The sequence below is a fragment of the Aythya ferina genome, assembly GCF_964211825.1.
Source record: "Aythya ferina genome assembly, chromosome: 15".
Taxonomy (NCBI): domain Eukaryota; kingdom Metazoa; phylum Chordata; class Aves; order Anseriformes; family Anatidae; genus Aythya; species Aythya ferina.
In genome coordinates this window covers 10028314-10053006 of record NC_140314.1, presented here as the reverse complement: position 1 = coordinate 10053006, position 24693 = coordinate 10028314, and the positions used below count along the sequence as shown (strand labels likewise).

General features: G+C 38.7%; 1 protein-coding gene across 3 annotated transcripts in view; it reads right to left on the bottom strand.

Moving 5' to 3' along the window:
• SNX29 (sorting nexin 29) overlaps nt 1-24693 on the bottom strand; it is a 139197-nt gene that overhangs the window by 52615 nt on the left and 61889 nt on the right. For all 3 annotated transcript variants that reach the window (XM_084536434.1, XM_084536436.1, XM_084536435.1), the window contains exons 16-18: nt 24284-24400; nt 15782-15837; nt 14760-14841 (exon numbers count right to left, since the gene is read on the bottom strand). In XM_084536434.1, coding sequence (XP_084392560.1) covers nt 14760-14841; nt 15782-15837; nt 24284-24400 — 255 coding nt within the window. The remainder of the gene's footprint in view (nt 1-14759; nt 14842-15781; nt 15838-24283; nt 24401-24693) is intronic.

Genomic DNA, 24693 nt, shown 5'->3' with positions numbered 1-24693 from the left:
TTCCAAACTCAACAGCCCTTCCCAAGGAAGGGCCGAAGGAAGAAAAGGGCAGATGCAGAAACACATTGCTCTGGTCAATCAAGGAATCAAAGGAACCAAGTCCAGCCAACTCATCCGCAGCTCACAACAGCAATTCCAGTGATCTCAGCACAAAAGCAGATAAACTATAATTAACTTCTTGTGGGCAGGGGGACTTTGTTTGAAAAAGGGGTCAGAGGGAAGCAAGGAGTCTGAAACAAGGGGCATGTAGGGGAAATGGAGAAATGGAGATGCCTGAAATTTCAGAAAGGAAAAATTAAAGAGACAGACAACAGGGAGCAAAATATGGAGGACTGGAGAAAGACATGTGTGAGACATAAGGGACTGAGTCACAGGATATAACAAAAGATATATGAGAAGCTGTGGGTGATATTCAAGAGTGAGGTGAGTAATGATAGGAAGCCTAATGGATGCAGCTAAACCATACTATCACACACTTCATTGAAGTGGATTACTAGACTTCTGTGTATTCTTGTCCCAAATTATCACGTTGCACCTCAGAGGGTCACTACTTTCTGCTACTGAAAAAAACTAAGCATATGTCATGTAAGTACAGAACAATATTTTAGGATCATGTTCTAGAAAGTTTAAAGGACTACTCAGGGCTTCATTCTTCGGTCCACTTAAAATTCAATTCCAAATAATAACATTTCATTTCAAATGCCCAAATGTTTTCCTGAAAATCATCCAATTCCTAATCTAATTAAGTAATATTCAAACTTTTTACGCATTCATAGAGCAAACTAAAATCATTGCTGGAACGGTTACTTGATTGTAGACTTAAGATTTTGATTTGATCAAGAAATGAATTAAGTAGCTTCTGCCTGTAATTTAGGAGCACTTTCCAGTTGGGTCTCCTGTGTAAAGACCGACTGGTAACCTTCTCATAGCAATGATTTACAACAGCTGAAAGAAAAAAATAGTTAATAAGCACATATAATGAATTAGTCTGCTATTTTCTCATCACAAATATATTTGAAGTTAAAGATTTGAAGAGAAATAGCTGAAACAGTAGTAATTTAATAGCGTTTCGTTTTTTAGAAAACTACCTGATAAATTGGTATTGCTGAAATGCCGATTTGAAAGCACTAATTTAACGATTCTATACTGAAATGAGTAAAACCTAATTCCATGATACTGTTTTATTGAGGTAAAAGTTTCTTTAATTGGTTATGGAATCTTTAACAGCATTTTTGACTCATAGCTGCTTAACAGACCCTGGTAACAGATTAATAACTATTGACACCTTCAATTAGTAACCACTGACACCATCACTTATGCATAAAAACCTAAGGAAAAGAAAGGACAAGGACCAAATTTCCAGCTTGCCCTAGGTCCCCGTGTAGCTTCCTGGATTAAATTCTTATAATCCAAATTCTTTCTTCAGAGCTGCAGTAGTCTCAAGAGAGTGCTTTTCTTTTTGGATGCATAAGTATCAATTGGTATATTTACAATTCAGTATTTGGTGCTCTTTCAAGCACCTTTCATAGAAAGAGATAGCGAACGGGGTATTGCAGAGATTCTTCTGTTGCACTGATGTTCAGGATTATAAAAATACCAGATGAAGCATTAGGAACAAAATTCCGTAAACTGAATGACCATAAAATCTTTCCTACAAATAGGGCTCACATTTCCTGGTAGAACAATTTGAACACACTGAAAAATGGATGCTAGCCAGAGAACTCTGTAGATGGGAGCTCCGCAAATACAAGCCTGCCAGAGTAGAAGTCCCTGTGAGCCTATTCCGGAGGCAAGAAAAACTTCTGAAGGGGAGAAGACACCAAAAGGAAGGCATGAAGTTGAACTCTACTATAAAATGTGCAGAATTCAATGTCACAAGATGCAAGAGAACTTGGAACATTTCAAAGGATATAATGAATACAGAGAAAGTTTGCAAACACAAGGTCATAGTTTTTCTTACGAGCATAAAAAAAAAAATGCTGGGCAGTACAAGGAATGCAAAAGAGCCTGATTTACATTAAGGAAGCTGCTGTGACATTTGCCACCTAAGCACCATCGTTTAAAAAAAAAAAAAAAAGTGACTGAGACAAACCGTATTGCTGCATTGCTGTATTTCTATTGTATTACTGTCCTTCTAACTAACTAAAAAAGTTTTTCTGGAGATTGTGCTGTTTGTTATAAATGCCCAAGCATGTGACAACAAAAAGAAAAATTCGCAGCTGGTTTGGTAGAGACAAGCCAATCAGCACAAATACAAATAGGTAACGTTTAAAAAAAGTAAGTGCCAATTTGCAGGTTAACTCAACTGAGCTATTTCCCTTGACCAGTTAAAGTTTACATTTGCTTTTAAGTAACACTAATTTTGGCCTACCACTGGTCCATAGTCTTATCTTTAGAACTCAGAACAGAAGAAAGTAGACATCAACTACTAGAGATGCTTTGCCCCCACTTTTTTTTTTTTTTTTTTTTTGCATCCTAGACTTCCATTCTTAGTAAAGAACTTATAAAATGTTTCTGGAAGAGGACGGAAGAGGAGAATATTTGCTTCAGAAACAGGACTATCTGTTTAGATAGAAAAGATTAAGATAAAAAGGATAAAAAGATGAATAATCAAACCTACAAATGCTAACAGAACATGTATATCTTAAGAAACACATTGCTAGCACTCAGCAGGATAAACCAATGATTGAACAACCATGATTAAATGGATTTTGTGTGTCTTCTAAGACTGGCAACTTGAACATTTTGAGAGATGGGAGAAGAGATTGTACAGGGAGGAAGATATGTGCTTAGTTTTCCATCCCCCTTCCCACAATAAGATCAAGAAAGCTTGAAACAATTACAAAATATATACGACAGATTACTCCAATTACCTTTTTTTTCCATATACCATTTCTATCACTTTTTTTGGAGGAGAAAAAAAAATACAAGGAAAAGAAAATGCAAGGAGAAGCTCAAACTGCAAGCATCTCAGCTTTTCCCCTTCTTATAGACAAAACTGGCATCAAAACTGGCATCTCCTTTAATCTTTTGCCTTTTAAATCATTGATTTAGGAAATTATCTATTATACAATAAAATCATAAAACAAAAATAATTTTGTGCCAGCTCCAAACTTCAAAAAATTAACACTTTTCCTAAAATTCTCTTCTAAAATACTAAAATTATCTTCTCAAATACTTTAATTCTACTGTGATCCTCATAACTTTCATAAATATTAACAGTCAGGAAAATTTCCCTAAAAATACATTCTCTTCTGTGAAAACTGTGGAGAGAAAACATCAAGAACAAGTCAGGAACTTCTAAAAGTCCAGTTCAGAATTAAAGATGGAAGGCTGCTGGTAGTAAGAGATCAAATGCAGATGAGCTCTTCTGCATTTGATGTTCTCTTCAGCCACCTACCCCAGCTTACCACTTTTACCATCTCCACTGTAGCTTCCCATTGTGTATAAGGCAAAAGCTAAAAACAAACCAAAAAACTAACAACAACAAAAACTATTTAAGAATGTCTGTTAAATTTATTTAAGACAAAAAAAAAAAAAAAAGATAAGAAACTTAAAAGCAACAATTTTGTTGCTCTGAATCATAAAGCAAAACTCTCACTAACACATAAAGAAATTATTTACTGGCTTAGAAAGTTATAGACATGATATAACCTGGGTATTCTTTTGCAGAGTATTGCTACAGTAACCTGAGAAAAATTATAAAGTAATTTTTCTGTGGAAAGAAGGAAATTCATTCACTTTAGCAGGACGTGAGTTTCTGTAATTACTACTTGTTCTGTTTCTCAAAAACTGTTTTATGATGTTAATAAATTCTTAAAATTAATCACTCAACTTTAATGTACATCATAATTATTCAGGAGTAGTAAATTTTAAAAAATTTATCAAAATTTACAATTTAGAGAAATGTTTTTCAAAGGACTGGAACTACATTTTCTTCGTACTTCATAGTGCTTTTCTGAGAGGATGCATGTATCTCAACCTAGTTAGGATGCTTTTATAAAAATTATTTCTCTGCTTAAAACATACAGAAAGAACAAAAGGTATAAGTTCAAACAGGAAGAATATAGCAAAAAAAAAAAAAAAGAATCAGTTACATTTCTTAACTTTACTTGTGGACAATGGGATTCTGTTTGGAATATAAATTCAAGCTAAATTCTCTGAAGTTAACATAGAAGTGGAAGAAATGAGTACAAATGCAAGTTATATTTTGACACAGCTGCAGGACTGCATTTATGGTAAAGTTTCCAAAAGTGATCCAATTTCAGAATTTCTGCAGTAGTGAAAAACTAACAGAACAATGAAACTTCTCAGCTGTGATATGAGCAGCATTTTGTGGTTCTAGTGCACAGTTACCAGAGACATAATAGCAATTAAAGTGAATAAGCTTGTAGCTCAACAAGACTACCTACTTTCTTGCATAGAGACTACAGATACCATAATGTTTTTTATTTGCTATGTTAAAACCAACTTTTTGGTATTTAGTTCATAAATATGAGCAATAGGAATGTCAAGTATATGAGAGAATGCACAAAGCATTAACTTTAAAAATGGCCAATGTTGTCATACTAGACAGAAAAGTGTTATATTTTTTAGGATTTTCCACTCACTTATATACATGCAGAATTATGCTCTGTGTGTTTCTGTAGTCACGGTTCAATTGCTATTCATCAAATCAGCACTAAAGTGACTGGGCAATAAAGAACAAAAGAAGCCTACCGATGCTTTTGCTGGATGGAATCAATATTTTTATCTTTAACTCTTCAAATCAGAGTAGATTTCACTCAAATAACAACATAATTAGCTCTTTCTGACAGTGAAATATTACTTGTAATGCCCCAAAATAATTAGCACTATTCCAAAGGGAGGCACCCATATAGTCATTGCAAAGCATGGTAACCACTGCAGTGAAAGAAGTTTCTGCAGAATGGAATACAGGGAAATGACAGAATTGATAGGCTGGTCTCCAAGTAAAAGATTTTGGGTGCTCTGACCAAGGGAAAGAAGGTATCTTACCAATCAGCATGTAAATAAGATATGTGCTACTTATTCTGGATATATAAACAACAAACTATGTTTTTGTTTCTCTGTTAGGTACAAAATAATTTGAAAACAGAAATTCTACTTTTATTTTCCTAATATTTTTTGCATCCAGATTAGAATCGTTATAGAAACATTTGTACATTGAGTTGTATTATGGTTTCCTTTAAAATATATATTAAAACCTGCTATAAATAAAACCATTTTTCTTCTCTCTCCAAGATGTTCTGTCTTGTCATTGTGCACTCCCTCCATCCCAGCTGTTTAAAGCTTTCTCTAACTACTGTCATGCTTCTCTGACATATCCTCAGGTCCCATTATGGAAGATGTAGTGCACTCACCTTTTTGGCTTAGGAAACCACTCTCTTTCAGAATGCTATGAACCATATCTTTCTCTCAAATTTTCCCAATCATTCTAGGCCATTTTCTTCTCTCTTTGCCCTGAGCTGTTCTGAGATAGAATATGATTAGAAGACTGCACTCTTCTTTCTCCTTTTTGCCTGCTTACTGCCACAGCTGCTAAAGTAATCCAATTCCTCACGTATCAGGGAAATGAAAATCAAACTCTGAACTTAATTTTTTTTTTTTCCAATTCTTTGCATACTTTAAGGGTTTTTGTTTGTTTGTTTTGGTTTGTTTGTTTTCTTTTGTTTATAAGCTGTCAATCCATTGTCTTCTATTGTTAAGACTTCTGACTTTAAAGAAGCACTTTGCTAACACTATGAAATTTCTGGCTCTCTCACCCAGGGAATTTGCTCCCCACAAAAGCTCCTAGCTTCAGACACTGTTCTTCTCCTCTTTTATGCAGCGTTTTTGTGAAAACTACTCTCTCTGATTATGCAGAAGCACTCAGATACTGTGAATCCTCTTCTATTTGAAGGTATATTGCTATTCCTTCTGAGAGGAAGTGGACAAGACAAATAGAAGATCACTCGAAGTAATAGAAGAAATATTATGAGGAAAAAATATGAGTCAGTCAATATTAAACAGTAAAATTTTCAAGATGCAGAAGAATTAAGTTAGAATAAAAGAACATTTATTGATGATAATCTATGGAGGGCTCCTATTGATATTCAAATAATAGCAGCCTTGTCTGATTAGCATGCTTATCTTTAACTTTGTTTTGTGTAACCTGAAATGTATATTACCCTGCAGACAAGGAGGACTGCAAGTCCTGGTATAAATATTGGTATCTCTTTAAGAATCACAAAATCTGTTTCATTATCTTAAGTGTCAGTCATTGGTAATTATAACAACAAAAGACATGACTAATGGCATTATGGCATTTGCTGTACACTTCTCAGGAAAGTGCAATCCATATGTATGCAGCAAATAGCACAATATTCTACAGCTGAGAAATACGACAAAGAAATACTATTGCAATTGCCATCTTGCTTTACACTCGCTAAACAAAATTGCAACTAACTATCACCACCTAGAGGTAAAGTGTAAATGCAAATATTTTTTTTCTTAAATTCTAATCTGGATTCTGTCTTCATGCCCGTGAATATAGTAGACATATTATTTTCTAACAGTAGGATGACTGACCAACACCTTGCTCACAAATAAGAGTGGCATCAGACTGCACAGATCATGAACAGCAGTGATCAAAAAAAAAAAAAAAAAATAGAATACAGGATGTTTGTAAGGGAAGCATGTTTGCATGACCTCAAATTTTAGCAAGAAGCCTAATATTTAGATTTGTCTGTTTAAAGGACTAGGTTTTCTTAGCTTTTACTTTTTACGGAATATTCATTTCTTCATATGTGGCCAGGTCCTTAAATGTTCATAACTGATTAGTTTGCCACTTAGTAATAGCTGTCACAAACTTCATAAGAGAATAAACCTCTGAAGCTTATTCTGGAGTCAAAGTAGATAAACATAATTTTTCTAATGCTCTTATTAAAAGATATTGTTATAACAATCCAATCTGAGCTCCTGACAGAAAGAATTTCATCTAATAATGCCTAAATAATCCCTATGATTTATTGATTCATAACAACATCAACGGATCATCAAATTCACCTCACTGCCCAGGTACAAGATATACAACTATGTCAGCAGTAATACACTGCAAGACAATATTCAAGATACAAACCTGAAGCAAAACAAAACAGAGCAAGTATAAAGAGAAAGGCTGTGTTTCTGAATACATTAGAATAAACTTGCAATGCATAGAAGATAAACACTTGTGGAAGGAAAGGTTTCCTAATCATAGTTGTTATTTCCATTTTAGGACTACATTAGACCTTCTTACCATAGCATTACAAGAGCAATTCATGTTGGGTTAATCCTACACCATGACCTTCAAGTTTCTTCCAATGTACAGTTACTGCAAGGCATACCGATTTCAACACTTACAGTTCAGAATATTCTTTGGTGAATTTTGGAATGTATTTTATCCAGTACACTTAGAAATGTACACAAAATAGTGATATATATCCAGAAAAGTTGCCCATCTTCCAAGATATTACTATCCAGGGATTTCTTGATAAACAAGCAACATCTTTTGTGTTTGGATTGATTTTCTTCAATTTAATTTGCCCAATAATTTTCTAGACCCATGTGAACTTAGTGAATATGCAAGCTTTAAGGCAAGAAGACTCAAATTCCAATTCTGTTGTGGAGAAAGCCACTGTCACACTTATTTTGAAACTGCATGCTAGTGGTTTCAATAGATGCTTTAATCTGCATATTGAAACAGTTTAAAAATCTCTCCATGCCTTTCAGGATTTGAAAGATTGCTACTGTATTCTCCCTCTTAGCTGTTTTTCTTGCAGGCTAAGAATTCCTCATACGATGCTCAATTGAAAAAGCTTCAAATTTTTACTTTTTTTTTTTTTTTTTAATCTATCATTTTCTATCCATGCCTATATTCTTTCCAGTTCTATTTTTTAGAGAAGAGAAGACTAGAACTACACACAGATAAACCAGAGCTTTATACATGGCATAATAGTGTTTTCTGCTTTTCTATCACCTTCCTAATGATTTCTAACAGTTTGCTCTTTTAAGACTTCCCTAATCCCTTTTTAAAATTTTCTGGTAACCAGGCTAAAAGCCATTTATCACAACCAGTTTTCAGCTATTTCATGATGAATTGTAAGGGTAGATTTATTCATCCACTCATTCAAGATCTTCTACTGATACTTCGATTTAAAATAGACAATCTGCTAATTCTCCACAAGGAATAATCCAGAATGGGAATACCCCATAAGACCTCCGTGGTGAACAGAAGACTAAAAAAATATGCATTTTTACGTTACTGTTTTATGTTCTGAAACCTTTTTTTAACTGCTTGAGTATTTGCTCTACTGACTCTAGCAACTGGCCTCTTCTTGATAACCCAAAATCATAACATCCCCGAATCCTGACTCAAACCTTTTTTCCCCCCCCCCCATTTTCATTCACGTAGCAAAAAACTGGACCTGCACCCCTCTGATGCTTCCATACCCTCCTTTACCCAGTATCAGTGAATATCAAATGGACCAATATCTTCCCTAGCATTTCATAGTAGCACATCTATAAACATAGATCTTCTCTCCCTCAATTTAGCAGGTAAGTTTCCTTATGTTATCCTAGGGAATGACAAAATTGAACTTCACAACACATAGCTACCTCTTCTCAGTAGGGATCTCCTTCTTCAGATGACTACTTGCAGTGCAAGAGGAAAGAAAGCTTTAAATGCCTATTTAATTTTGGCAAAAATTATAAATGGCAATATTTTTTTTTGTATTCTTGTTGTCACCACTTATTTATTGTAGCCATCTCAATGTTGGTCTATTTTTGTTAAATAGTAATATTTCAGAAAACAAGAAAAAATATTTTTGAAGCAAACTTAATAAAGACATAGAAGCGCACGGCCAATTCTAACCAGCTTTTTTACTAAAATGTATACACTAATTGTTTTACCATCCATAGTTGAATGACATAAGTCTGTGGCTTTTGGTAATTTCAAAGAAAGTGCTAGATGGTGCTAAGATGTGAGTGATGATTATTCTATCAATCACAACTATCCCTCTTGAACTCAAGTCATTCAAACTGAGAATAAAATGTGGCTGTGTTTCTAGACCTTGCTTTTAAATTGATAAGATTCATAATAGGTAAATGCTGTCAGTTAATTACTACTACAGGAGTGTGGGGTAACTCTGCAAACATAGAGGTCTGCTTAAAGTTTCCACGTCTAATAGGATTCTCTATAAAATGCTGCTTGCTTTAAGAGTGCACAACTTGATTTCTGAGCTAGTCCAGAATCCTTAATCCTTCACAGAAATTTAAAAAAGAAAAAACTATTTGATGGTTGAAACTATTTAAAGCATTAAAATCTGCTATAAAAACAAACCAAAAAAAAAAACAAAAGAAAAGGAAGACCATAGCAAAAAACACCATAACAAAACTCCTGCTGGGATCAGAGTCTATTCATATCTTTTTAGTAATGCTCAGGTCTGGCCCCCCGAGATATAAATTAAAGTTAACATGCTATTCATTTCTCTTCCTGTTTCAAGAAGCACAAATGGAAAACTGGCATTGATTCTGAAGAGGCACAGCTACGCAGGTTTATTTTTCCTAATTCTTAATATTTCCAAGAAGAATCACTTATAACTCCAGGATAAAGGATGACAGATACTATACTTATGGGTTCATAGTTTTCAACATTATTTGACACACTCTGCAAATATATCCACCTTTTTTTTTTTTGGCCATTTCCAAGCCACATAATAAGTATGTCATTGCTTATTTTCTGCTGAAAATATCTGTTTATGAATAAAAAGGGACAGAAGATGCATGACAGTTCTCAAGTGCGTCGGTAATAAAACTGACGTAGCAAATCTCTGTACACTGTCTTTTGCTCTCCATCAACTGAACAAATGCTGTAAATCTGCAATTTCTAACCAAAAGAGGTAGACAAGACAACCCACAACAGAAGAAAAGGGAAAAAGACAGTCTCTCTAGCTTTTTAATAACTTTTAAAAAAAAAAAAAAAAAGGAAGAAAACATTAATTGTTTCAAATATATTTACATGAACTGGATATGGAAAAGCAGTGGTCAAGGTCCATGCCTTTTTGTGACATCTTCACTTGGCAGCAACATCTTACCTCAAGACTGTTATGCATACAATCTAATTTTCAGGCAGGCGAAGCATATTTCTAATTCAAGTACAGTTGTAAGTATCTAGCATATCTGAAAATTATGCTTACCCAAAACAAGTTTGAAATTTTGCCTGTACCAATTGGCACATTTCTGCTTTCTCCATTTATTTCATAACTTTTTCCTCAGAACTTGCCAGCACAATTAACAGCCCATTTTTATGTCCAAGTTATGGTTACCAAAGCATTCAGAGGAATACGAATTTCAAAATATATTGGAAATGATCTCAGCATATTAAATGATTGCAGCATATTAAAATGCTGCAATACTTCCACCAAGAATTCTCAATTTCCTTTACATTGATATACTACAAGCAGAATCCTCACACAGCTGATACAAAGAGTTACAAACACTTTATTTTCTGCTGTGGAGAAATAAATGATAAAACATCAAATATAATGTTTATTATGAATAAGAGGACTCTCAGAAATGAGCTCAGTCATTTATCCTAATTGTCACTCCTAGTCCTTGTCTGTTCATTACATACTGGTAGCCTAGTAAATATCCTCTTCCACAATTTCAACATTGAATCGAATTCCCTGTAATCAGGAGCACATGTTTTGGCAGAGATTTAACAAGATAAATGCACAGTGCTGTTATTGAGGCTATTCTGAAGTTTTATAAATTAATGCTTTCCTGATAGCTATAAAACGCAGAATATATATTCAGTAAGCACATGACTACGTATCTGATCAGAGATGTGGCAATCACTTCAACTCCAAGTGTTTAATCATAGTGATATAATGTGCTATATAGAGAGCATAGGTTTATTTTTGGACAGATTCCTTTTTTTTTTTTTTTCAGGTGCACGGTGGCAGAAAATAGTTATTTGCTAGACAGATACTCTTATCAGTCATACTACAAGAGATCAAAAACTAGTAGGAATGCCATTGATGTATTCTCCCATAAGGAAAGATCTTAACAAGTACTAAGATCAAAGTTTAATAGAAACGACAGAAGTTTTAGGTCACTTCTACAGGTAGCTTTTGCTCACTTTTCTTTTTAAAATTTCAAAAGACAAAGTTGAGCAAATACACAACTGCTCACCAGAGGAATTCTGTGACATTCTGTGCTGTTCTGTAATTAAAGACAAACAACTCTGACCATGGATGTTCTATGTCTATAATAAATAAGAAATTTCTATCTTTCCATATCACATATCTTAGCGATCTTAGCTTAGCGATATGGTTTAGTGGTGGACTTGTTAGTGTTAGGTCAGAGGTTGGACTCAATCTTGAGGTCTCTTCCAACCTAAATAATTCTGTGATTCTGTGATTCTATCTCCAGTAACTTCCTAGTGTGAATAGATAATGAATAGAACATTCAGAAAAGTAACGAGCATTTTTCTAATAAATATACCCATAAACAAATTTTGCATACTAGTGATGTCCAACATGTCATATATGCATAACAATATATTGCAGAAATGAGTAAATTCTCAAAGCTGTCTTCTGACAATCTAAAATTTCAAATCTTTTTAGAATCTTCCAATGATATTTTGCTTCATTTCGTCCTCTTGTTAAAAGGCCCACCCTTTAATCAGATGTTCTTTGTTTTCCATCAATGCTGAGTAATTAATGAAGTCTATTAAAACCCACTCTGTTAACAGCACAACTTATTTTCTAAAATGCCACGCTAATGATGGAAATGATAAGGTGCAGAAGCACAATAAAGAATGAAATTTAGTTCAAGTCACTGTAGTTAGGCCCTTATCCAAAGCCAACTGAGAGCAGTGTCTCACCCTCCACTCACTCACGCAGGTTTTGGATAAAGCTCCGAACATGCTATAAACCAGGAAGCTAGGTTTATTTCTTCCTATTAAGAAAACATGCCAAACGTCTATAATACACATGAATTCCACATGCTTTCTCAGTTTTCTTGGTGCCTTTTTTTATAGTCAAGTAGAGTCAAATTTTGTCCAAAACTCTGAACTCTTGAGTAACAAAGTTTGACAGCAAGTTACCATTAAATTAAAAGTAAACAGAATTCTTTGAAGACCTAAGCAAAAGACCTTATATTTTAATGAAGTAGAATATCAAATGACATTTAGTTATCTATATTGTGAAAAATATAAACTAAGATTTTCTAAATGATGAGTCATTTGGAAAAATCTCAGATCCAGGTTTACACAACCAAGCTATAAATGCAATTGACTTCAAGATCATGTGCAACAGTATCACAACAGCACTGGTGATGCAAGATGTTTCAGCTGATGAAGGTACCCAACTTGGAGTTGCTGCATAGGGTTCTTCTGGGGGGTTTTGTTTTTTTGAGACAAAGGCATTGGCACAGCCTCGATATTTGGTTCTGCCCTACAAAGCAAGCCTTTAACAATTGTTCTGTCAAAGTAATCACAATAAATGTCATGTACTAATTCACCCAAGTTCTCCACCTTCCCAGGCAGTGATAGTCACAACTTCTCTCAAATTTTTAGTATCTTACACAAACATTCGCAAATTGAGTGTCTGCACTACCACATAGCACATAATGCTACCCAGCCATTCACACTGAGACTGTAAAAGTGAAAGCCTTAATAGAAGTGCATGTTTTAAGATAATAGCTGGCAGAATGCTTTCATCAGTAAACCAAATGATTTCCAAGGTTTGCTCATTACTTTGTTCTGCCCCGTTAGCAACAGTATGCTAATGAAGAAGGATTTACTTCAACTTAATTTCCTTGAAAAAGTAAATATAGACATTGAGAACCTTCCAATATGTCAGCAGGTTGATAAACAGGGCAACATGAGTGTGGTGGTTTTACTCAGGTGGGCAGCCGAGATCCACCACAACTGCTCTCTCACTCCCCGTCTCCTCAAAGAGGAAGGGGGAGAAAATACAACACAGAGAACTCGAGGTTTGAGATAAGAAAGGTTTAATTAAAGGGAAAGGGAATGGGAGGAAAAAACAGACAAAAGAAGCAATCAGTCCGTGCAGAAGCACAGAGAGAGAAAAAATTATTCTCTACTTCCCATCAGCGAGCGGTGTTCGGCCACGTCCTGGGAAGCAGGGCCTCAAACGCGTAGTGGTTGTTCAGGAGGAACAGCCCCCTCCCCCACTAGAGCCCCCCCCCTTTTATTGCTGAGTGTGACATCAGGTGTTATGGAATATCCCTTTGATTGGTTTAGGTCAGCTGCCCCAGCAATGTCCCCTCCCCATCACTTGCCCACCCCCAGCCTGCAGGCTCTTGGGGGCTTTGAAGGAGTCCTGATGCTGTGCCAGCACTGTGCAGCAATAGACACAACACTGGAGTGATATCAGCGCTGTTCCAGCTACGAGTGCAGAGTACAGCACTGTGCGGGCTGCTGCAGGGAAAAGGTGACTCCAGCTCAGACAGACCCAACACAATGAGAAACAAACAGGAGAAATGAGAGCTCCTTCAGTCATCACAGAACTGCAGTAGCATTATAGTAACAGAGATGTGGTGGGATACTGGTATATCTAAGGATTTCTGTTTTGCCAGACTGGTATCTGGGTTTGGGAACATGTAGGCAGTTACAGTACAATGGAAGAACAAGTGAGAGACAGAAATGCAATAGGGAATTATCAAAAATAATCACACTTGTCAACATGTTAGCCTTCCAGACGCACTCATACACCTAAATCTGACTAACTGATTGTTCAACACTTTTGAATAAATTACTAACTCAGAACAACTTCACTATTGCCAGCTTTTCTTTGCATTAGCTGAAGACTTATTTTTCATTATACTTTACTGGCCAAAAAGGTGGTTTCCTGTACTAACAGTCCATAAATAATTCAGAATTCTATAAAAATCATTGTTCAAAGTGAGAGGAATGTTAAAAATCCCCAGAAATCTTGTTTAAAGCTAAGTACACATTGCTGAAACACGGGAAAGAGTAAATGTTTTCATGCATCATAATAATTATACTAATAATTATAAAAAATGCTCAAAAGTTTAAAAATTTATCATAATAATTATGAAAATAATCCACAAAGAGAAATACAACTAGATTGATAAAGCACATCAAAGAGCTGTTTAAGGCTAGCCCTGCCATTTTGCCTATAGAATGGCTATAATTGGTCTAAAGCTGAAAATCCATGAATCAAAAAACAGTATGGAATTTCAATGCTTCAGCTACAAGGCAGGCTAGAGTGCAAACTCTAAATTTAGACCCAGCAGAAGCAAAACCCACTATGAACATACCCAGTGACACACAGGTAAGGCTTTCTGCACCATTCAAAATATTTTTAAGCTACTAAGTAATCCATATCTGTCTGTCTGTCAAGTAACATTTCTGGTCATTGATATTGCAGAACTGAAATAGAGTATTTACAACATGCATATTGAAGAAGGTATTACTAGTCAGCACTGAATTGTTGTGCTCTGGTCAATGCAGCCATTTTATTAACATGCATTTATACTATTAAGAGCCAACAATCAAAATAACGCTATTTTGAGGATCACTGTCATCCTATGTAGGAACATGTATGAAGTTACTGCTGATGTCCTTTATCTGATCTCTAATAAAATTATACTGAGATCCTTAAAATATTAAAATGTTCCATTCCAGTCAGAAAGTGTTTATTGAATTTCTGTTAGAACGTGTTACTTACCTGATAAACATGGAATGCATTAGCAGCTTTTCCACGCAGAAAGACAGAGGGAATCCAAACATTAATAAGAGCACGATTTGATCTGAGGAGATGAGAGATAAACTTAAAATAGATAATCATGTTTACGTATTAAAATTGCAAAGTAGCTACTTCCAGGTATTTAGGTAGTGATCATGGTCATCAACGAAGCAACTTAACATTTCAAATGGAATACCAGAAAATTTGTAGTTCTGCCTGAGCCTGTTATACTTACTATATGTAAAAGCGTTCCCTAAAATTAACGTAACTGGGGAAAAGATTAAGCAAATCAGCTTTTTTTTTTTACTTGTGTAAATTTGACAACATTTGATTACATACATAAAACAAAAACTATTCATTTCAACAAGTTCAACATTGAGGTCCACAAAACTCAACAACAACAACAAAAAAAGAGTTCATCAAATAACAGAAGAGCACTGAACAGTTATGGAGAAGCAATTTCCACCCTCTCTCTTTGTGATTTACTTCCAAATTTCTGCAATAGAAAAACACCAGCTATATTTTCACCCCATCATCCTCAAAAAGCTAGATTCCTTAGTCAGACTAATAAAAGCAAAGCTTTAAATCACACCACTCTAAAGTGATCTGTGGTGACCTACTTTATTTTTTTTTAATAGTACTATTTGTATGCATTGAGATGAGAAAAATGAGGACCATCATGTTATTAGTATCATCTAGAATCTACCAAAACCAAAGCAACAGAAAACAGTAACTGTTTGGTGCTGTGCTAGAATACTAGGTTCTAGGACACTGGAAGAGCACTTCAAGAAAATGTCCATGAATCTGAATGCCTTGCATACATTATTAAAAACTATACAACATGGACCATGTAGCTCTCCATGCTTTTTAACAATGGAGCACCATATCTGAGAATTTATTTATTGGAAATAATATAGGAAAATGAAATTATTCACTCTACTTGCTTTTTCTTCTTTCCCATAAATACAACATGAAAGCAGAAATATGCATATTAGAAACCTTACATTTCGAAGTCTGACAAGCTCTGATCTTCAGATGTTTGACTCAAATCTCCAGGGACCTATATTTACAGAACAGAAACAATTCCCGCACACTAGTTATTATGCTTTCTTAATGGAAAGCATATGATAAGAAAAATAAAATTTAAAATTCAAGTTATAAAAAGCCAAAAAAACTATTATTGAGAAACTATTAAAAAATTAAACAATTGTGTAACAGTAATATAAATGTATCACCCTTGCAAGGTTTTCTTGTTAGAATTTGCTACAGTTTTGTGAAGAAACAAATCTTACTTTGTAAACATTGTAAAAGGATGTAATTTTGAAAGGTATAGAAATCCCAGAGCATCAATATTAGAGCTTTATAAACAAAGCATGCTAAAACAAAGTACCTTGTGTGTATAAAGAATTTATGGGAAAAGCTGAAGCACATAAAACCTAGTGAACATTTTGTCTTATACTGCACATTCTACTAAGAAGACACATGATCATTTTATGTTAGCCGTGTTATCATAAAACATCAAATTGCTATGAAACTTCATAAAAAAACGTAATGATGAGCTAACACCTACAGAATTCCAAGAAGTAACAGTTGTAAGAAAACAAGATAGAAAGAACATTTGGAAATAAATCAATAAAAGCTTTTTTTTTTTCTTAGCCTTTACTTTAAAGCCAGTTAAACATAAAAGGCTATATTCTCGCCATTAACTACACTGATGCACAAACCGCAACTACGAAAAATTAGCGTGTTTTGCTGAAGAACAGCTGAAAGTTGTCAACTTCTAGATAAGGTATCTACATTAGTTAATTATCAGTTCAATACATCTCCGTAATATATGTTGCCTGTTTTTCAGAATATCTGCCTAAGAAACATAAATATACATTATTGCTTACTGTAAAGCCATATCAAAATTCAAAGGGGACTAAGGAAAATCCCCTTCCCAAAGGTTTTGACAGACCAGCTCAACTCCCACCAATACTCAAGGCAAAACTGAATTTTGCTGTCCCAAGTTTCAAGAGATATGGCTCGGCAAAAACTGAGTCATTCCTACTGGAGAATCACAGAATCACAGAATCACAGAATTTCTAGGTTGGAAGAGACCTCAAGGTCATCGAGTCCAACCTCCAACCTAACGCTAACAGCCCTCCACTAAACCATATCCCTAAGCTCTACATCTAAGCGTCTTTTGAAGACTTCCAGGGATGGTGACTCCACCACTTCCCTGGGTAGCCTGTTCCAATGCCTCACAACCCTTTCTGTAAAGAAGTTCTTCCTAACATCTAACCTAAAACTCCCCTGGCTCAACTTAAGCCCATTCCCCCTCGTCCTGTCACCAGGCACGTGGGAGAACAGGCCAACCCCCACCTCGCTACAGCCTCCCTTGAGGTACCTAAAAAGAGCGATAAGGTCACCCCTGAGCCTCCTCTTCTCCAGGCTGAACAAGCCCAGCTCCCTCAGCCGCTCCTCGTAGGACTTGTTCTCCAGGCCCCTCACCAGCTTCGTCGCCCTTCTCTGCACCCGCTCAAGCACCTCGATGTCCTTCTTGTAGCGAGGGGCCCAAAACTGAACACAGTACTCGAGGTGCGGCCTCACCAGAGCTGAGTACAGGGGGACGATCACCTCCCTAGCCCTGCTGGTCACGCTGTTCCTAATACAAGCCAGGATGCCGTTGGCCTTCTTGGCCACCTGAGCACACTGCTGGCTCATATTCAGCCGACTGTCCACCATCACTCCCAGGTCCTTCTCTGCCTGGCAGCTTTCCAACCATTCCTCTCCCAGCCTGTAGCTCTGCTTGGGGTTATTGCGCCCCAGGTGCAGGACCCGGCACTTGGCCTTGTTAAACTTCATGCAGTTGACCTCAGCCCATCGGTCCAGCCTATCCAGATCCTCCTGCAGAGCTTTCCTACCCTCAAGCAGATCGACACACGCACCTAACTTGGTGTCATCTGCGAACTTACTGAGGGTGCACTCGATGCCCTCGTCCAGATCATCGATGAAGATATTAAAGAGGACCGGCCCCAGCACCGAGCCCTGGGGGACGCCACTAGTGACTGGCCTCCAACTGGACTTGGCTCCATTCACCACGACTCTTTGGGCCCGGCTATCCAGCCAGTTTCTAACCCAACGAAGCGTGCACCAGTCCAAGCCAAGAGCAGCCAGTTTCTTGAGGAGAATGCTGTGGGAGACGGTGTCAAAAGCCTTGCTGAAGTCAAGGTAGACCACATCCACAGCCTTTCCCTCATCCACCCAGCGCGTCACTCTGTCATAGAAGGAGATCAGGTTCGTCAGGCATGACCTGCCTTTCATAAAGCCATGCTGACTGGGCCTGATCGCCTGCTTCCCCTTCAAGTGCTGCATGATGACTCTCAGGAGGATCTGCTCCATGAGCTTTCCTGGCACTGAGGTCAAACTGACAGGCCTGTAGTTTCCTGGGTCTGCCCTCCGGCCCTTCTTGTAGATGGGCGTCACGTTTGCTAGCCTCCAGTCGATTGGGACCTCCCCCGATAGCCAGGACTGTTGATAAATGATGGACAGCGGCTTGGCCAGCTCCTCTGCCAGTTCCCTCAGTACCCTTGGGTGGATCCCATCCGGCCCCATCGACTTGTGCACATCTAAGTGCCGTAGTAGGTCACCAACCAGTTCTTCATGGATAATGAGGGCCACATCCTGCTCCCCATCCCCTTCCACCAGCTCAGGGTACTGGGTATCCAGAGAACATCCGGTATTGCCGCTAAAGACTGAGGCAAAGAAGGCATTGAGCACCTCCGCCTTTTCCTCATCTCTTGTAACTAAGTTTCCCCCCGCATCCAGTAAAGGATGGAGATTCTCCTTAGTCCTCCTTTTTGTGTTGATGTATTTATAGAAACGTTTTTTGTTATCTTTAACGGCAGTAGCCAGATTGAGCTCCAGATGAGCTTTGGCCTTCCTAATTTTGTCCCTGCACAGCCTCGCTACTTCTTTAAAGTCCTCCTTAGTGGCCTGCCCACTTTTCCAAAGCTTATAAACCCTCTTTTTCCTCCTAAGATCAAGCCACAATTCTCTGTTGAGCCAGGCCGGTCTTCTTCCCCGCCAGCTCGTCTTTGGGCACGTGGGAACAGACCGTTCCTGCGCCATTAAGACTTCCCTCTTGAAGAGCGCCCAGCCTTCCTGGACCCCTCTGCCCTTCAGAACCGCCTCCCAAGGGACTCCACCAACCAGTGTCCTGAGCAGCTCAAAGTCAGCCCTCCGAAAGTCCAATACAGCGGTTTTACTGGTCCCCTTCCTGGCCTCGCCAAGAATAGTGAACTCCACCATTGCGTGGTCACTCTGCCCTAGACAGCTCCCGACGATCACGTCCTCCACCAGTCCTTCTCTGTTTGTGAAGAGAAGGTCTAGCGGGGCACCTCCCCTGGTAGGCTCACTAACCAGCTGCGTCAGGAAGCTATCTTCCACGCTCTCCAGAAACCTCCTAGACTGCTTTCTCAGGGCTGTGTTGTGCTTCCAGGATATGTCAGGGAAGTTGAAGTCCCCCACGAGTACAAGAGCTGATGATTTTGCAACCTCTGTCAGCTGCCTGTAGAATTCCTCATCCGTCTCCTCATCCTGGTTCGGCGGTCTATAGCAGACCCCGACCAGGACACTAGCCTTGTTGTCCCTGCCGATCCTAACCCAAAGGGACTCGACCTTGTCATTCCCAACCTCGAGTTCTACAGCCTCGAAAGACTCTCTAATATAGAGAGCCACACCACCACCCCTTCTATGCTGCCTGTCCCTTCTATAGAGCTTATAGCCAGGCATTGCAGCACTCCAGTCATGAGACTGGTCCCACCACGTCTCCGTGATGGCAACCAAGTCGTAGCCTGCCTGCCGCACGATGGCTTCCAGCTCCTCCTGTTTGTTACCCATGCTGCGTGCATTGGTGTAGATGCACTTCAGCTGGGCCATTGCCTTATCCTCCGGCCTTGCCATTGTTCCCCCTGGCACAGCCCCAACAATCCTAGCCTCAGCCCCATCCCCCTTCCTACCTAGTTTAAAGCCCTCTCAATGAGCCCTGCCAGTTCCTGGCCCAGGATCCTTTTTGCCCTAAAAGATAGGGACCCGTCTGCGGCCATCAGGCCAGGTGCTGAGTAAAGTGCCCCATGATCAAAAAACCCAAGATTTCTGCGTTGGCACCAGCCCCGGAGCCACGTGTTTAACAGGTGGGCTTTCCGTGTCCTCTCTGAACTCCTCCCTGCCACCATAGGGATGGACGAAAACACCACCTGCACTCCCGCTCCATCCACTAACCGACCCATTCCCCTAAAGTCCCTTTTGATAGCCTTGAGGCTTCTCTCTTCGATGTTATCACTGCCCGCCTGGACTATCAAAAGGGGGTAATAGTCAGAGGGGCGTACCAGGTTAGGAAGCTTCCTGGCAACGTCCCTGACCCTGGCCCCAGGGAGACAGCAGACTTCCCTACGGGTAGGGTCCGGCCGACAAATAGGGCCCTCTGTTCCCCTAAGAATCGAGTCACCAACAACAATAACCCTCCTGTCTTTTTTGGTGGAGGCAGTCCTGAGGCGCGGAGTCGACCTCCTCGCTCCAGGCATCCTCCTGGGAACATTTGCTACCTCTTCCTCACACACCGGCCTCTCAATCTCTAGGGCCTCAAACCTGTTGTGTAAGGGCACCTGGGAAGGTGGGGCCGGAAGGGGAGAGCATCGCCTGCGATGTCGAGCAGGGACCTGTTTCCATTCCTCCTCAGCTCCCAGATCCCCTCCCTCTGCCCGACGGGGACAGGGCAGGGGGTCCGCCCCCATTTGGGGAGTCTCACCTCGGCACCTCCCCTTGAGGCCCTGCAGGGAGTTACTCCAGAAGTCTATCTCCCGCTCACACTCCCTGATGGCCCTCAACCTCTCCACCTCCTCCTTGAGCTCCGCCACCATGCGGACCAGGTCATCCACCTGCTCGCACCTCACGCACGCAGTTTCTCTGCCTCCCGCCGATGGCAGCAACAGGCTCAGACACTCCTTGCATCCGGTGACCTGAACTGCGGCATTTTTTAACGGGTAGTCGGTCTGCGTGTGCACCGACTTTCTGGAGAGCGCGCCGTGCCTGGTGGCCACCATTATCGCCTAGTTACGGCTGTTGTTAACGAGGTGTTGTTTGTGTGTAGGGGGAGCGCTCTGCCCTGCCTGCGCGAACTGCCGCGCCACTCCCTCTGACGCGCCACGCCCTGTTTGCCCGCCCTGTTCGCCGCGCTCCTGGTCGCTCGCGCTCCCTAGGGGCTGCTTTTGAAGGGCTGGGGAGGGGGCGCTGCTGGCTCCGCCTTCGCCTCGTCAGCCTCCCTCACGAGGGCTGCCGGGTCCTGGCGGCTCCCTCTAGTAGGCTCGATGCCGGACAAAATTAGCCCTGCCTGGCCCGATCCCCCGCTCCGCTGCAGAACGCGTCTGCCCCGGAGCCGATCGCCTCGGCAAATGGCGAAGAAGAAAAAGAAGAAAAGCTGTGCAGAGTTGAGACAGCTCCAGAGTATACGTATGGAAGCACAAGTCCTAAACAGGTCTGCTGCCCTCCTTCTGGTGGAATAGGGTAGTCATTATGCTGGCAAGAGCCAGTAACTCCCCTCTCTCAAGTCCTAGCATCAGCTGTTACGTGCTCCCACTCCAGTCCATCCTTGTGCAGCAGCACACTGGTTGGCATTCCAGGGCTTTTATACAGAGCAGACATTTTTCTGTCTTGCCTATAACCTGTACCCTATCTTTGCCTATATCTGAAATGGAAGTCCTACCCCCAGACATATGCAGTACTTTTCATTAACTTCAGTAAGAGTTTTGCATGAAGACCTCAAAAACAGAGTGTGGACTTTGGAAATAAGAAAGAATGACATTAATAAGTTCCAGTGCTTGCACATCTACTTTGAAGCAGATTGTTACTTATGCTGAGATTGTAATTGATGTGTTGTTCATTGTAACACAAAGTACAGTGACGGAGACATATTGCATTAATGTATTTCCTCATTCCCTGCAAGCACATACTTTTTGCATTAATATTACACTCCATGTTTTCAACTGCTACAGAAGTTCTGAAACCCCATAACTAAAAATTTGGAAAGATCATTGTGGATATTTCATATATAAATTAGAGCCATTAAAATTGATTATTAGCATTAAAATGAAAGAAGTCAGTGAAGAATTATGGAAGCTATTTTTATGAGAATCTGTAAATTATATACTATTTTAATAATAAAATGTTAAGAATTTGGCTGATCGTTTCAAACAAGTCAAGGGGAGATCAAATATTCATATCCCACTGAATTTCTGACAGTTGCACACTTGACCAACTTTTAAAGTTCTAATTAAAGTTTAAGTAACAGATAGACTACCAGCACAGTTATGCTTAATAATATGCAATTACATATATTAAATTCTTTGGATAATGCAAAAAGTTTTTCAAAAGCCTGTATTCAATGCACAGTTCCCACAGTTCCATTTTGGATCGCAGCAACTAATGAAGACTAGCATTTCACTAATCCAGTATTGCTTCTGCAGTAATTAAATACAGTTGTCAGAATCATAAAACCTGATGATTTGTTAAAGCTACTTACGTTTCAGGTTTCATAAATAGACATATTTCAGGAGTACAGTACCTACTACAACAGTATTTCAATGATTAGGCTAGATTCTCATCTCATACAATAAAATTCGTAACAATATCTGATTAATTACCTGAAACATGCTTGCTGATATATTTATAACACTACACTATAAGCTGACTGCACCTAATAGCTTTTTAAAAGAAATACTTAATCGGAAAAGAGAGTAGTGGCTTATACCATGGCTGCAAAAATTCCAAGGGATTCCTGCCTTTGGCACCAGCTGATCCTACAGATCAATTTAGGTAGTATAATTTATTTACTACAAATGTTTTTAAGAGTGGACCAAGCAAGTGGATGCCCACCTCTCAAGAACACTTCATGCGAGCAAGCATATACAAAACTTTTCCCAAAACTCTCTATATCTCCAGCAATTTTCAGGTCAGGGGACTTCTTGACCAAGACATAGCTTAGCATATTCGGTAAGTCCTAATGGATTTTTCTAAGTATTTGTCTAGTATTTGGTAAAGAGCTCCACAGCTTTGCTGCTGTAGAAGACTGCCATTGAAAATGACTTCCTGCTTGTTTTGAACCTGCTTTTAACTGGGAGATGTCACACAGAGCTGATCTCCATTTTTCACACACCATTTTGCAGTTCTCTACCATACTCTTCCCAAAGCAGATTCTTTTTCAAGTTGAGGAAAGGCTGCCCAACCAGCCACATACAGAACACCACTCCGCTTTTGATTATCCCTGTTGCTCTTTCCTGAACACTATCTAGTTTTACTATTTCAAGATGAAGGGACTGCACAACATTCGTAAGTAAAATAAAGCAGGAATTTATACAGGAACAAAGTTATTATACACAGTTTGTATCTATTAATAGGATATGTGGATACATAAGTAAAAACATAATCTCTGAACAGGGACATACAGTCTAAAATCTGAGTAAGAAAGTATAGTCATAATACACTTGTGATTTATCATTTGTCATTTCTTGACACAATAATGAGATTGTTTGCATCTAAAAGGCTGAAAATTACAGGTGAAATCCTGCTTCACTTATGCACATGGAATTCTTATCAGCCACTTGACACAAATGTTATGATAAAATAAGCATGAATGCCTCCAGTATGAACAAAAAACTAAGGTGCAATACTGTGCAACCATATGAACAAAACCCATCAAAGTACGCCTTCCTGCTAAGACAGACAACTATCAGGAACTTCCTTTACTTTTGCACATCTCCACGTTTCAACCAAATCTTTTAACACAAAAAGCCAAAGGGAAGCAGTATCTGGTAGAAAACAAAAACTTTGATTTCTAGGGACTTGGGGGTGAGGGGAGGAGATTGTTGTTTTGTTATGTTGTTGTGTTTGTTTTTTAAAAAAAAATTTCTCAAATAACCAGCTCATGAACACAAACTGCTATTTAGTATTTAGCTCAGGCTGCAAAAATAGGGATAAAACTAAAGGCAGAGAAAGAAGACAGGTATAATAACCAAAAGAATTAGAACAACAGAAATAAGTCTTCATGGCCCTTTTAAAACTGACTGAGAATAACACTGAAAATTTCAGTGCCTCTAGGCACATTATAAAGTGTTTCTAGAACAGTGATGCTGACCTCTGTAGATATATGGATACGGGTAACTTCTCATTTAGAAACCTACCAATTATTTTTTATTATTTCAACCTTCCAAAGTAAAAAGCTCAGCAAAAACAAACAAACTTAAAAGCATCTGAGCACTGCAGACATTTTTATTGTCTGAATACATTCAATACTACTATATAAATTAAATACTGCTAAAGTGAATGAAACAATAGCAAAAATACCAAGTAAGGTATTCTTGACAGATGGTTTATTAGCTGTTATTTCTTATAAGGTAGTGCAGATTTTATTTCAACACGAGTAATGGTTTTGAGAATAGTATTTCTCAATGTAATAAACAAACACTTACCGGCCCTCTCAAATCAATTAGTTCTTGTCTCATCTGGGACACAAGAGCTTCTTTAGCCATCAGAGCACGGTGCAGCCTCTCATTAAACTCAATCAGTTCCCCATGCATTTCAGCCACCTGAAAAACATAGCCCAGAGATAACTGTTCTAAATTGAAAAAATACACTATATAATTTCTTACATGCATACCAACTTATATTTATTTCACAGCATTCTCCAAGTAGCACACAGTGCTGCTACTACATCATTTTAAACAGACCATTAGTAACATACACAAAACAATTTTCACTCATGCCTTGAAACATTGGTTTTGTTATTATAAATTCAACACAAAAACATTACAACTTTAGATCTATATCTGATTTTACCCAATCAGAGGAGATCCCATGGTAACTGATTCTAATGAAACAC